The sequence below is a fragment of the Anolis sagrei genome, chromosome 4, assembly GCF_037176765.1.
Source record: "Anolis sagrei isolate rAnoSag1 chromosome 4, rAnoSag1.mat, whole genome shotgun sequence".
NCBI classification, from domain to species: domain Eukaryota; kingdom Metazoa; phylum Chordata; class Lepidosauria; order Squamata; family Dactyloidae; genus Anolis; species Anolis sagrei.
In genome coordinates this window covers 146,994,979-147,010,316 of record NC_090024.1, presented here as the reverse complement: position 1 = coordinate 147,010,316, position 15,338 = coordinate 146,994,979, and the positions used below count along the sequence as shown (strand labels likewise).

The 15,338-nt window shown below is 36.4% G+C and overlaps 1 protein-coding gene across 1 annotated transcript in view; it reads right to left on the bottom strand.

Annotated features, from left to right (window-relative positions):
* Window positions 1-240: 240 nt before the first annotated feature.
* TLCD4 (TLC domain containing 4) overlaps window positions 241-15,338 on the bottom strand; it is a 36,695-nt gene continuing 21,597 nt past the window's right edge. The window contains exons 4-7 of the mRNA XM_060773956.2: window positions 14,318-14,376; window positions 10,779-10,873; window positions 5,167-5,240; window positions 241-1,578 (exon numbers count right to left, since the gene is read on the bottom strand). Of these exons, the coding sequence (XP_060629939.1) occupies window positions 1,266-1,578; window positions 5,167-5,240; window positions 10,779-10,873; window positions 14,318-14,376 (541 nt within the window). The 3' untranslated portion in view covers window positions 241-1,265. The remainder of the gene's footprint in view (window positions 1,579-5,166; window positions 5,241-10,778; window positions 10,874-14,317; window positions 14,377-15,338) is intronic.

The following is a 15,338-nucleotide window of genomic DNA, read 5'->3' as shown; positions in this document are numbered from 1 at the left end:
TCTGCCCTTACAAGACATTATGACATCAAACTAAGCTGTTGTTTATTCTACTTGTGCCAACACAAGTAGAATAAACACAGCTTCTTGTACTTTTCCTGTAAGAGTAACATTAGACATATAACTCTCATTGAAAAGGAAATAATGCTTCTATAGATATCTGTCAAGAGCTGGATGACTTCAATATTTCTTTCTAATGGTTGTTTCAATGTATCAGTTTTGCAGAATTGCTCTAATACAAAATTAAAAATTGCATCTATGATTTTATTAAGGGTTTTTCCATTTTATGAGGCAATTTCTTATTTCTTAGTTTGCTTTGTAGAAGAGAGAGCAGGATGGCAATGAAAATAAATAACAAGTTATACATTTCTTAGATTCAGTGGTTCTTATAACAATCTACATATTCCAAACAGATTAATGCCTTCTTTCCTTCAACAATGTACACTCCACAAAAAAACCACATAGTGATATGACAATGCACTAAAAACACATAAGGTCCCAATAATTATGAAAAGGGAAGGAACACTGATACAAGAAACTGCTCGTTTCTATACTGTTTATCATGCTAACATGTAGTAGAATTCAGATATAGGGAGGGAGAGCTGAAAACAACTCCAGTCATTCTTTATGTACAGCAAGAGTTAGTATGAGTAATTGGCCTTTGAAAAGAAACCTCAAAATTCTACATATTTATGTAAAATGTATATGTTTATGTAAATCCCCGAAGATCATGTGCATGCATATAAGGCAGCAGAAAATGCAGTAAAATATTATAGATTCAAAGCAAATTACTTGCAAAAATGTAAAAAAGTTGACAAAAGATGAAGCTTCAGTTATGAATATCAAACATTAAGAAAGCAGAAGAACATGCCAGGAAAGCTGCTGTATTAGCAGAACGTAAACCAAAGATCCTGACATTCACAGGCATTAAAAACACATCAGTCTAAGAAACCTGAGTGAAAATTCCTAGGAACAGTGTGCTAGAAGAGTTTGTTCCTTTGCAGGTTCATTTGTCTACTAAGTGCTTAGACCACACTGCTAAGGTCAGTGTATGCAGCGTGTTGTTGTTTCCCATTCCACATAATGCGAGTCTTCTAATGCAGTGGCCCTGTGCGCCCAGGCCACGGCGATAAGGGGTGGGCTAAATTCAAAAGAGGTAATACCTTATGTCCTTAAAAGGAGCTTTTTTATGGCAAAAGTTCCCATTGTTTTTTCAATGTACCCAAAGGTGCTCTAGTATAGATATGTAGATATCGATATAAAGTCTTCTAGTCAGATTTGCCATTCTTAAGAGCTTTGGCTCTTTGTCCAATAAGACGGAGAACTTTGCAACAACCCTTTGTAATTTTGACCATCCACATTAAGTTCATGGCATCCAAGACAATGCAGGAAGAAAACCAGGCGCACTGAGCCGCGAATCCCAATCGGTAGAAAGCTTCTGTTCCCAACTCAGCGTAAACATTGGCGTAATAAATTGGCATGATTATTATTCTCGCCAGGAAGAACGCAATTGTCATTAGTACTCCATTGATGATGTTGAATTTTGAATCCTTGGGGTAGCACAGAACTTCAAGAAACCATCTACAAAACAGAAAAGATTAAAAGAAATCAAATCAAGATTTATTTTTTTTAAAGGCTGACCCAACAAACATAGTTTGAGATTTGGAAAAAAGAATCACCTCAACAGGAACTTCATTTTGAATCTTCATTTTATTATAGAATTGTTTTTAGTACTTTTAGGCAGCTAAAAAGCTTCAAATAAGTTTTTTAAAGAACTCATTCAGATTTGGTAATATGGATTGTGATCACATACACAGAGAATGGGCAGTGTCATTTCTTACAACATTTTGTAAACTACTCTGGCAACTGTATAAGTGTGGCTTTTTAATATTATCTTCATCTAACCAGCAAATTCAAATTAAGGGAATCACAATAATGAGGAAGTGTCTATGAATGGCCCATCTTGGGAAGAAATGAAGGAAAGGAGTATATTCCTACTTTACCAGACTGGAGCGCAATACAGTAATGGGGGTGAGCAAGGGCAAAAATAAGACCAGCCCTCATAACGTAAGAATCTGTGCTACAGTATTTGTTTTCCCTGATGATGTGTGGGAAGATGAGAACAGCTTTTGGCACTGATATGGCATTCCCCATGTTATGCTATACTCTCACATACTTTCTCCTTTTTGCTTAACTAGAACTGCATGGGATGAAGTCATAGAAGGACCTGCAGCAACCAAGCTATCCACACTATACTTCACATTGGCCTAGAGGTACAGCAAAGCACTAGCAAAGAAGGACTACGTGGGCTTTAATTCAAATTTGTTCACACAAAGTCTCATTTACATATAAACAAGGTTCCCTAGGAAAGTGGAAGTAGCTTACAGTAATAGTCACTTACTCTTCATATAAGCATGCCGTTAGTTTAAACATTCATTGTAAGTACCATGGTTCCTATGAAACAATCCTCTCATTAAAATTACCCAAGATTCAGGAAGGAAGGAAGGAAGGTTAGATTTGGTTTAGGTTGACATGTCATACTTTTTATAATTACTGTTGCCGATTTGAGAAAGATGCTTGGGTTGTTTACAGAGGTCACTGAGTTCAGAAGTTAAAAATACAACTAAACAAGATGGATTGGGTGTTTTCTTTTTGTTAATGATATAAACAGACACATAAACGTATGCCAGCATTATCAACAATTTACATTACTGGTAATCTGGTTCTTCTCAAATTTAATGAATGTACACATTCAAGCTGGTAGGAAAACAGATCCATCAGTCTAATAACGTGGCCATTCTCTGCACACATTTTGTCAAGTAAAGAAACCACTTATTTTTATAACCCTTTGCTTCAAATGAGGAACTTGTCCTTTTTCACTGAGAAGGTTTCTTATCTCCATTCCTGGAACGAGATGTGACATGGTGAAAAGCAATTTGCATTCAGTAGAACTTGCATAAGATCAGAGCCAAACTTTTCTTTCAAGATCTTTCTGCACATGGGGATGTGGATTTGTTGACTATTCATTTATGTAGGTGCCATCCTAGGGGTTCTTTTATCATGATAAAATGATAAAATACAGCTCTTACTTCAAAGAAGCCATTGTCAACAGGATGTCATCTTTCTGTGCTGAACTGTTTCATTAATTTATGTCTTGGCTATAATACAACCTACAGTTCATAGCATGAGAGCCTCTGCCCTGTGGTTTCGTCTCACACAGCGCCAAAGAACATCACTACCACCTCCAGAGAAGAGCCAGCTGCACAGCTGTTTTCCTCACAAGTGCTGCCCAACCTCAAGACAATGTCATAGCCAAAGTTCATCCTGTCTAACTTAGAGATTTCAGATATTTCCTTTGACTCATATAATATGAAAATGGCGTACAACATTTCTAGCGTTGGAATCGCTGCCACATGAGAAGCACTTCAACCGTTCCCTCATGGTAATTGCTCCAATATCACAAATATAATATCATAGCAGGCTTCACTGTCATAAGAAACAATTGAATGATATATACTATTATTACTCCATTGCACAACAAAGAGAGCAAGGAAACACAAATAGTAAAACCTGAACAGAGCATCATGACAAAGCTCATTTGCCCTTCACCCAAAGGCAATAAAAGCTAGCTGTATCTTTTGGTGCCTACACCACAGACTGTAAGAAGATGACAACATCAGGGAATACTAAAACAACTGGTTTCTTAAGTCTTAAAAAGAAATGCAAGAGCTGCTGCATCTAAAAATATCTGCAGTTAAAAGAGAGTGCAGACATGAATTATTCACAATAATTAAAAGAATGATGATGAGTTAGCACCTTCAAATTCTAAGTGGACAGAGCAAAGCTTGATGCAAAAAATTGTCTATTTAAATACAGAAATAGTATCTATAGTTACTATCTATAATCAATAAATGCTGAACAAGGTGCATATGGCCATACATAGTATGGTTCTACACATACTCTTCATTTTATAAAACATACAGAAACAACTAAAGTTTTGCAACCCAACTTTTTAAAAAAGTTTGTTGGCCTTACTAATAACAGGAAAAACAGACATGTGCAGCAGGATACTGTTTTGTCTTAAGCTTTTGCCGAAAACTTTTGATGTATTTGAGATGGTACTGTAGTGACAGTGTTTAGAACAGAACACCACTGGACGAGGAGTTTGGGGTTGGGATACACATTGCAAAAGATTAAAATAATATTAGGTGAAAATGAAAGTGTATATCACAGAATCTCCATCAAGGGTAGAAGCCTGGTCTCTGTAGAGGTGCAGGATTTTGCCACAGGCAGTGACATCAGATAAGTGAAGCTATATCAGCTCTCTCAGATTTCACTGGATCCAAACACAGTTATAATAAGAGCAGATCCCCTGAGATCAATTACAATTAGGTCAGTTATAACAGGTCAAGTATGATTCAAGTATCAAACCATTCTCCTGAATCCTGTGTTGGGAGAAAGGTTGAATCTATATAAAATAAATAAATCAACTTATTGTGACCAGCATGCCATAACCGTATTTTTTTAAAAGTATTTTAACTAGTGTTAAAATGTTTTCCCATACTTTTAGAATGAATGTCACACTGCAATATCGAAATATGCTACAATATTATTCATTTTTAAGTCATAGCTTTAACGTATAATGCTACAAATCTATAATAGAAAATAGTTATTTTTTATTGTTATAGCACTATAATGATAAATTTAAAAAATATAAAACCTTTCTAGTTACTGATATTTTATTAATGTAGACAGTGGCAGTGCCCCCCAAAAAACTTTAAACATTATTCGTCCCACAACATCATGATGTTCTTCCACTGTATCATTCTTTCATTGAAAACAATCTCAAGAACCTGAAAATGTATAGACATATAACACTGTCACAAATTTTGTTGTCCATGGGCATTGAGCTTCCCTTTTTCATGCACAATACATAGGTCACTCTGACAGATATAGAGAGGACATAGTGAAATGGGCACATTCAAAAAGTACATTATTCCCATTGGAGAAGTCATTTGCAATTCTTCTTGCAGTTTACAACACAACAAAAGCACTGACTGGGTATGCAAAGAGTCACTTTGCTGGACCCAGTCAACAACACTGGGCTATACCCTTGCAAGGCAAAAAGCGATATCTAGCCATTTATGAATATATGAAAATGCCACTTACCGCTGATTCACAAAAGGGGTAGAAAATTCTGCAAGCAGACGAAAATTGGCAAAATATGCCAACAATCCCCAACGCTAGATGATGAAATAAACATTGACAAGTATCAGAAAGTTTGATTTCAAATCTCAGGAAAGCAATAAAAAATGAAACAATTACAAAATATACCATATACTCATGTATAAGTCTGTGAATTTTAGTCAAAAAATGAATACCTGGCCAGGGGAATGGTGTTGGTAGCCAGGAGTGTTTGCCCCCAAGTCAGCATTGGTACTTTCCCATATGTGTGGAAAGATGTTTACTTATCCACAGGGCATATCAAAATCTATAATCTGGGGTTTGTAAAACCTGTCCACCATTTATACATGAGTATCCATTAATACATAAGGTACTTCAATATGATACATGATGAAATATGATACGCAACTTGAAACATGCAATTGTGAATAGCTTTATCAAGTGAAGAACTAAGTATACAAAGTATATAGAACATTGTTCAGAAACATCTGTAAACCCTTCTCTCAAATCTCTCCCATCACCTCACCTTTGTGTCTCAGATACATCTATTTAAGGCATATTCCACTCAGACCCTTGTTGTATATGACTTTGAAGACATACTGCTACAGTACACTCTATGTACTGTTACCCATAACAATTGTTGATAAGCTGCAATTACTTCAAATTATCTTAACTGTTTAAATCCAATTGGTTGCTATCGTGAGGGTGCTTAACTTCAACATTTTAGATTATGAACTGTGAAATAAAGGATAGTCTTTATTATGTGTAATGCTCTGCTTTTTAAGATTTGGTACAGAGGGGTTTTGATGAGTTTATCCATTACTGGTAGAATGGCCATTGCAGAACAAGCTTTTTTAGTTGTGGACTCAAAGTTATAGGATTAGTTTTCTACTGTCATTTAATACATGTAAAATCGTGGCCCTTTAAACTGTGCTATGATGGAGGAGCTGCTATCATAAGCTACAACTGTATAGCATAAATGATTACTGGATTTAGGGATATAGTTTACGTGATTCAACCCATTTATATTGGTAATAGGCAGAATGAGAATGATACAGTCAAGTTCACATCAGAAACTTTAGTCAGATGGGAGACTTTCTTAACCCAGAAAATAAAAATGAGACTGTAATTGGTGTTATGGGGCATGCAATGATAGCATTGCAGAAACTCTGCTGGATAACGGTTGCATGCATAAACATGCTTATTTAGTTAGTTAGTTATGATTTTGTATGTTGCTCTTTCATCTTCTAAGGGTATACCAGTGTTGTGATAAATTAATATTTAGGCAAAGACATCTTTTGTATCAATCAGTGATTAAGAAAACAATATATAGGCAGTCCACAAGTTACAGACATCTGACTTACAAATGTCTCATAGTTAAGAACAAGAGTGAGACAACAAGAAGTGAGCAAAATCTATCCCTAGGAAGGGAAATTTACTCCTGGATGTTATCATGGTGGAATGGGGTCTCCACTGAAGCTTTCTCACCAATTCTTGTTTCTACAACAAGCCAAATTTTTCAAAATCCAATTATCACTGGGACAGAAAGTGAAGTAAAATCTTCTGAACAGGGGCACAAAGCAAAAGAAACGTTATAGGGGTGTTAACCCTTCCCTATGCTATCCAAATGTAAACAAACATTTTTTATTGGAGTTGCACTTAAAAGTTGTACCTTTTCTGACTTACATACAAATTAAACTTAAGAACAAACCTATAGAACCTATCTTGTCTGTAACATGGGGACTGCATGTAGACATTATTCACCCATCCCAAATTCTCTTCTTGGGTAAGGGAAGTGCCATTCAACTTGTATAAACAAAGCCTGCTATCTAAATTCACTTCTGCCAACCATGTTCCCTTCCACACAGCATTGTAAAATCCACATTGAACTGGATTATATGGCAGTGTGGACTCAGATAATCCAGTTCAAAACAGATACTATGGATTATATGGCGTGTGGAAGGCCCTCATGAAAGCCAGCTAGCTAGGCTGCCTGTGTTGAGGATCAGCAGAAATATAGTAAGAGTGTTTTCAGTGTGAAATGCTAATTTGAAAAAATGGTGCTGGGAAATTACTGCTTGACCCCAAGGTTATCTTTCTCTTGCTTGTGAGTACTCACTCTAAGTAAGTTTTGGCTAATGTTTAATCTTACATTTTTCAGTGCTTTCATTTTCTCAAGACTCTTGATTGGTTTTATTCCAATATTCTGAGGCTGTGTTCTTAGTGTATTGCTGTTTAATTGTCTCTATATTTGTACTGTGTTTATTCATTAGCCATCCTCAGAGTACTAATATCCTTAAAACAATAAAACACAGACAAGGCTATGCTAGTAATTGTCTCAAGTTCCTGGATGGGAAAGTATGATTAGAGATTCTTTTTCCAGTTACTGCTAGCACAATTGCAAGATTCAATAGAACACTTCTTAGGAAACAAATCCCTTAAGAACCAAGAATATCTCTTTAATGCAATATTTCAAAGCCATTGTGAGACTGATCAGTTCTTTTAAAGATCAAAACTCTTTCAAACATGAATTAAACCAGCTCCACATGACTGCAGTGTCTATATACTGTGAAACATTCTTGATGTATTTCTACTAACTTCTTTAAATGAAGGAAATTTCATTTGAAAGTTCATATGATTATGAATTCCAAAATGTTGTATTTTTTCATGATACAACAAAGGGAACAGTGGTGAAAGCTACAAAGATGGAATACCTTTTGCCCATCCTTTACTATCTGAAAATAACAAATACACCAACTTTCATCCAGGTGCCATTAAGACTCTTTGTAATGGAGACATAATGCCATGAAGTGATGAGATATGCTATTTCAGATAAAGACAAACTACATGTTATATAAACAAAATCCTTTTTAAGGCATTCAGGATAGGTTTAGCAGGAAAACATAAGGGGTACACCCTAGTCTCTCTCCTTTATCTTGTTACTTTCTTCTTGCAGAGAGAAACCATGTGAAGATGAGAATATTTCCTGTGTTTGGAGATTTTTAATATAATTGGGAATCCTGAGACAACATAATCTCACAGATTACTTGGCTTCTCACTAGAGCTCTCTCACACATATTGTAATTTGAAACCTATATTTACAGACAGCCTCTATACACAACAAGATTTATAGAAAAAAACAAGCTGGGTAAGAGGCCAAACCTGTTTCAGAATTGGCAAGACTAGCTATCAAACAGAAGGCTGAGGACCTTAGTAAAAAGTCCTTAGGATTCTTAAGGAGACTCAAGATATGTGGGACGCACAGGTTTGATGGCTGGAATATTTCGGCTGCTACAAAGGCACCAATACTGTCTAAACTTGGATGCTAAACAGAGTCAAACTTGGTTAATACTTGACTGAAATAATGCAATGAATGCAATGGGCTACATTCCAGAGGAAGGCTGGCATAGCCCAAGAAAAACCCATGAAATTCTAAGGATCGCCATAAGATAACAGGTGACTGAAGGCACAAACACACTGTTAGGAAAATCTGACAAGTAGTTAGAAGGATGAGGCACAGGAGCTTCAAAATAGGACTAGTGGAAGTGAGTTTCCCAAGACTGGAATTCAGAAGCAACAGTAGGGGTTGTACTGTGAGCTCCCACATCTTCAAACTAGTGTGTATTGAGACGGGTAGAAAAATATTATGAGTTCCTGCCTTATCCATTCTGCTTAGGTGGCAAGTTTGAGCCTATGACCTTTATGAATATAACACTTTCTTTTCTTAGGCATACCTATACTCTTTAAAGTCATATAAAGTCGAACTGGATTGGTATTGATGTATGAATTGTGTTTTTATGTTTTTTATGTTTTTTATGCTTTTAACTGTATACTGTTGATTGTTATATTATGTTGTAAACCACGTTGAGTCGCCGGCTAGGCTGAGAAACGGCGGTATATAAATATAGCAAATAAATAAATAAAATAATAAATATACACTAGACTGAACTTATGCCTTAGAAAATGAACTGTGTTGTCGTCTTAAAAGTAAGCTATTATAAGTGATGTCAATTTGTATGATGCACAATTAGGGTTAAAATATAGTTAGATCACAAACCCAATTATATTCTGGTGGTAGTTTTGTAGAATAGTACTGATGGGATTTAATATGTATTCTGTTGGTTCATATACTGTGGTAATTGTTTTCAGTAGCTGTAACTATTCATGCAATATTGTTAGCAATATGAATGAGGAGGCAAGGGAGAAAAGAGAACCTAAAATAGACAGTCAGCGTAGAGCATGAAAAATCTACTGGAACATACAATGCTGGCACAGGTTATCAGTTGTATTTCTGTTTAGTGGACACATCTCAGTATACTATGAACTATACTGTGGGCATGTTAATGTTTTCCCATATTAATTTTCCTGTAAGAAAAAAGTGCAATGAAAAATGTTATAATAAACACATTGAATTGCATCTTGCAGAGAACAAGATGTTGAAACATTTGTTATATTTATATGTGCATATACCTACATAAACACAATTTTGTTTTAAAACATTTTAAAGAGAAAAAAATCTTGTCAATATTGCATGGAAGACTTATAAAAATCATCTCACTGCAATGGAATTTCGTCTGGATACAATGGAAGAAGGATAAAAATATCTTCCACCTTAAGAAAAGAAAATAGGCAAGCTACAGTATTTATTCTTTCCCTCTGCTGTTGCCATAAAGGCGGAGGGGTTTTTCAAGTCAGGTGGAGGGGTTTTTCAAGTCAACTGACCATTTGTCATATGGAGTATCTATTTATTCTGTTGAGTTAAATCTGTTTGCAAAGTCAGGGACATCTCAGTAATCTGTTGCAGACAGATGAGTTACAAAATTATGGCACAGAGAAGGTAGACTTGCAGAAAAACTATACAATTATATGAGTTTATAGTCTTAGAATCAGAAGTAAAACAAAAAAGAAAGAAAGAACTACAACTCTGTGGCCCAAGCTCTGTTTCCAGTTGAAGAAATTAGCTCCATTTGCCACTGGATTCTCTGCTGAGATCTTATGTAATACTTGCAAACATTTCAATAAGTTTTCTTTTATCTGTCAGCACATTGATACTGATGGGAAGCAGTTCAGCAAGGAAGGACATATGCAGAATTGTTCTGCTTTAAAAAAAATTATCTACACAAATAAAAAATACAGGATTTACAATGCTGGTCTTCAGTAACAATTGTCATGGCTCCCTTTCCTAGCAACTGCATTGCTTACACTGATGCTTCTTTAAGAGATATGTTTGGGCCAAGCCTTTATGGCTGGCCACGGCTGCTTCATACAGGTCCAGGGCAAAGTTTTGAAATGGGATCGTGTTGTGAGAATGAAAGCAAGATCTGATATGAGACCTAATGCTATTTCTCAAGATGAAGTCTTTCAGGAATGCAACTAGGTTTAAACATATAATTAAAATAGTTGTATCTTTTTTATTTTAAAAAAACTTAGGTTTTTCCTCTCTTTTTTGTTAACTAGACAACAAAAGGCAAACATTTATTGTTTGTTAAGCACAATATATATGAATAGTGCCACATACATTCATTATAAGATTCACCACCATTTAAAGGTCTAGTTGTCTATTTGCTATGCGAGTGAAAAATTAACGAGAAACTCACCAGTACAAAGTAATAAGCATACAGAGCTACGATATGGTGAATTACAAAAAATATATCCCCAATTGCTTTCCAGTAGAAAATAAGAAGCAGCAGATCTACAAAAGAAAAAAGAAATGCTCAGTAAATTTCTGCAATTATGTTTTTGTCTCACAACTTTTAATGGTTTTGGCGGGGGTGGTATGTGTTGAGAAGTGAAACTAAAAACTGACAAAGTAATACTTCTCTAAATTTACTTAGGCCATCCCTCGTAGCCCAAGGATGATGGTTCTCCAAGTGCAGAGTATTGGCGGTGGATCTGTAGGTGGCTGTGGAGCCCTATTCTTGATCTTGATGGACAGCTCCTCCACACCACCATCTTCCTCCCATCCCTGGCTTGACATGCCTTCCTCTTGGCACGCCCTCTGCTCATGCCTCTTTGAATTCTGCAGCACTGCTGGACACAGATAACCTCCAGTGAGAGCACACAGGGGCCAGGGCTACCCAGTTCTTGGTGTCTATGCCACAGTTTTAAGGTTGGCTTTAAGCCCATCTTTAAATCTCTTTTTCTGTCCACCAACATTACGTTTCCCATTCTTGAGTTCGGAGTATAGTAACTGCTTTGGGAGATGATGATCGGGCATTCGGACAACATGACCAGTCCAGCAGAGTTGATGGCATAGGAGCATCACTTCAATGCCGGTGGTCATTGCTTCTTCCAGCACGCTGACATTTGTCCCGCTGTCTTCCCAAGAGATTTGCAGGATTTTTTTGGAGGCAACGCTGATGGAATCATTCCAGGAGTTGAGTGTGACATCTGTAGACAGTCCATATTTTGCAGGCATATAGCAGGATTGGGAGGACAATAGCTTTATAAACAAGCACCTTGGTCTCCCTACGGATGTCCTGGTCCTCAAACACTCTCTGTTTCATTCGGAAAAATGCTGCACTCGCAGATCTCAGGCAGTGTTGTATTTCAGTGTCAATGTTGACTTTTGTGGAGAGATGCTTGCCAAGGTAGCGGAAATGGTTAACATTTTCTAATGTTACACCATTAAGCTGTATTTCTGGCATTGGAGAGGGATTGGCTGATGACTGCTGGAAGAGCACTTTGGTTTTCTTGAGGTTCAAAGGCAGGCCAAGCTTCTTGTATGCTTCTGCAAGTGTCTTTGGAGTGGCTTGTAGGTCTTCTTCTGAATGCACACAGACTATGTTGTCATCGGCATACTGGAGTTCTATAACAGATGTTGTTGTGACCTTGGTTTTGGCTTTCAGTCTGCTGAGGTTAAATAATTTGCCATCTGTCCAATAGATGATTTCTACTCCGGTGGGAAGCTTGCCATCAACAAGATGAAGTATAATGACAAAGAAGATGGAGAATAAGGTTGTGGCAATAACACATCCCTGTTTGACACCTGATTCTACCTTAAATTGGTCACTTTGGGAGCCATTGTTGTCTATATCATTGTGGAGGAACCTCAGGATGTTCACAAATTTGTCAGGGCATCCAACTTTTTGGAGGATGGTCCAGAGAGCACTGCGATTCACTATGTCAAATGCCTTTGCAAGGTCAATGAATGCAATGTACTTCTATAATAACTGCTTAATGAAAAACTACTTAATGGAAAGCATAACTACCACAAAAGAAGACAGAATTCCAGTTTTAAAATGTTTACCTATTTTTATCCTGACTAAGTGAATTTGATTGACCAGTGCCTTGACCAACATTCAGTATTGATTGAATAGGTCTACTGTAGTTCAAACTACTCAACAAGATGCCAGCTTCTATGTGATCACACCTACGTATATGTTTCAAATTGTAACAATAGTGCCCTAACAAAGCAATACAATGTTAGGCCAGCACAGTGGTGTAACATAGGTAAACTTCACTGAAGCAAATACATTTTGAAGAGCTTTTTGTATGAGTAGATTCTGAACATTTCTTGATCTGCCAAAGCTTTTATAAAGTTTCCACAATGATGCCATTTGATTGCTCATATGCAGGACATTGTTCCTGGGATTTTTCTTTCTTTAAAGGACCAGTTTTGAAGACCAGATATATAGCAATAGTTGCTTGCTACAGTATTCCTGAAATAATATCCTAACCTATACATTCTTTTCATCAGGACAGTTGTTTATCACTTTGCAACGTAAGAGATGACGAATTCTAAACAAGCTACTCCTCCTGCAATAATTTCTTCAATTCATTATGCAGGATATAGCACAGAGTTTACAATTAACAAAAGTTTTCGTTCTTCTTAAAGGAAAAAACCCATTAACATTTATAGTAAATCACAGTATGGTATGTCTTTCTTCTTTCACATAATGCCACTGAAAGGTTCAATGCACAGAGTTAGTAAATCCAGGTGTAAAATAAAGCACACACATTATAAATTTGAAATAACAAATGTACTTTAAAACAAAATATACCACTTGCTAGTTCTACCAGAATTACTTTTAATGCAATCAGTTCAGAAAACCAAAGTCTGAAACATCTCCTTGCAGTGTCTCCTCCACAGAGAGGGCACACCAAACTGTTGACAAGGAAAGTAGCAGAAGACTGGTAAGGAGAACCTACTAATGTCATATTATTGTCATATTATTACAACTACAACATCTCAGTTACCTTCAACAGCCCAATATGGGGCTGAGAAAGACAGCCACATGGCTTGCATTGTGGCACACTTGTCATAAAATAGTGTTCCTTCCATATAATATGAAGCTCAATTTAATGTTATCATCAGAATTTACATAAGCAAGTCAGTAATTAAAGCTAAGTGATATGTTGTCATTAGATAAATACAATATCTGTAGCAACAACCTCTGCTCATAATATCCCAAAATACTTTTGAAACTATTTTTGATTTGTTAGGATATAAAAGAAGAGATATGCGTTCATATATGCGGATATATCTCTTTAAGAATGTGAGTGAGGAGAGGTTCAGTTCACTTAAGAATTGAAACTCAATAGACATAAAGATTGCCATCTGGTTTGGTCAGGTTCACTTTTCCAGTGAACCCGAAAGAGTTGATACCATTAGAAAATGAAGTACACTTTCTTGAATTAAATATCTTTATTTTCCTTCTCCTTCATTACAACCCCTGTTGTCATGTTACTGATATTAGATCGGGGTTGCTGCTGTGAAAAAACAAAAAGGGAGATAAAATATAATTTCAAAATTTACAAAATTGGCTTCTATACTTACAATACAGTAATGCCAGTAATTAAGTGACCTTTTTTCTCCTCAATCGCCATCACATATAAGTTGACGGCAATTAAGCTATAAGAACAACATTTCTTCTTTCTAAAGCTTTAGGCTCGATCTACACTGCCATATATCTCAGAATCTGATCCCAGATTATCTGCTTTGGACTGAATTATATGAGTCTATACTGCCATATAATCCAGTTCAAATCCAATAATCTAGATTTTATTTGGAAGTGTAGATGGGGCCTTACTCTTCTAAACGCTAATATTTTCTTTGTAATCACATGCTGTGTAACACGTTAGATCTGTACATATGAGTTACAGTAAGTTTTACACATATTGTCCCATACATTACCTGAAATGAGGTAGCCTGAAGTAATAGAAAGGTTTATTTGCACTATAGAAGCATCACCCCTATAAAAAAAGATAAACAGAAAATGTAACATTGACTTAATACAACATATTTGTGTACATTAGATACTACACATTTGAAGATTTGCCCCTTGTCCCACCTGTACTCTTTGAGGGTGGAAACTGCAAGGGGCAAACCATTTTCCAGATCCCTCCCTGCTCCAGCAGTCAATGCCAACTACCAGGCATAGTGACAGCTTCCCATGATGTTCGGTTTCAATAGCAGCTGCAGTACACTTTTCCAAGAATAGCTATTAGTCTGTTTTAGCATGAAATAGGAAGGAAGGAAGACTCTTGTTAAGACAGACTCACTTCAACGGAATTATTCTACACAATATCTGTAAACTGATGCCAGGCTGCTAGCGGTTAATGATTGCTGAGATGTTAAAGCAATACATTCTTATCAGAAACAATCCCTTTAAATTTTTATGACCAGTTTCTTTGTTATCCTCTTCTGTGTCTCTCACTGTGATCCCACAACACTTAGAACTATACAACTATGTATTGTGCTGCCTTCAAGAAGTCACAACACAGGGCTGCAATATCTCTCTCTTGAGTCATATTACAATTTCCATGCCTCTTTCAGGTTTTGCTCATATTGGTTTATTGATTAAAAATGTATACCCTCACTTTAAAATGCCTATGGCCCTCTGATTGTGACTTACACCTTGGTTCTTGCTCTGTCAAACTTTCTTTTTAGCAACGGACTACAAGACTGCTTAAAGACTGCTTTTATTATGGCATAAACCAGGAATGAGAATCATACAACCCTCCAGACTGAAGTCAGAATTTGAATCCTAAAGACCATGGTTACTGGTTCTATAGATATATGGTGGATACCGATTCTGCGAGTCACCACCTGGCCAGCCTAGCTAACCCAATGTTCTCAGAACATTAGACTTGCCAATAGAAGGCAAAAGAGAGAACCTTAATTCAATTTACAGAAGGGATGCATGTATAGCAAC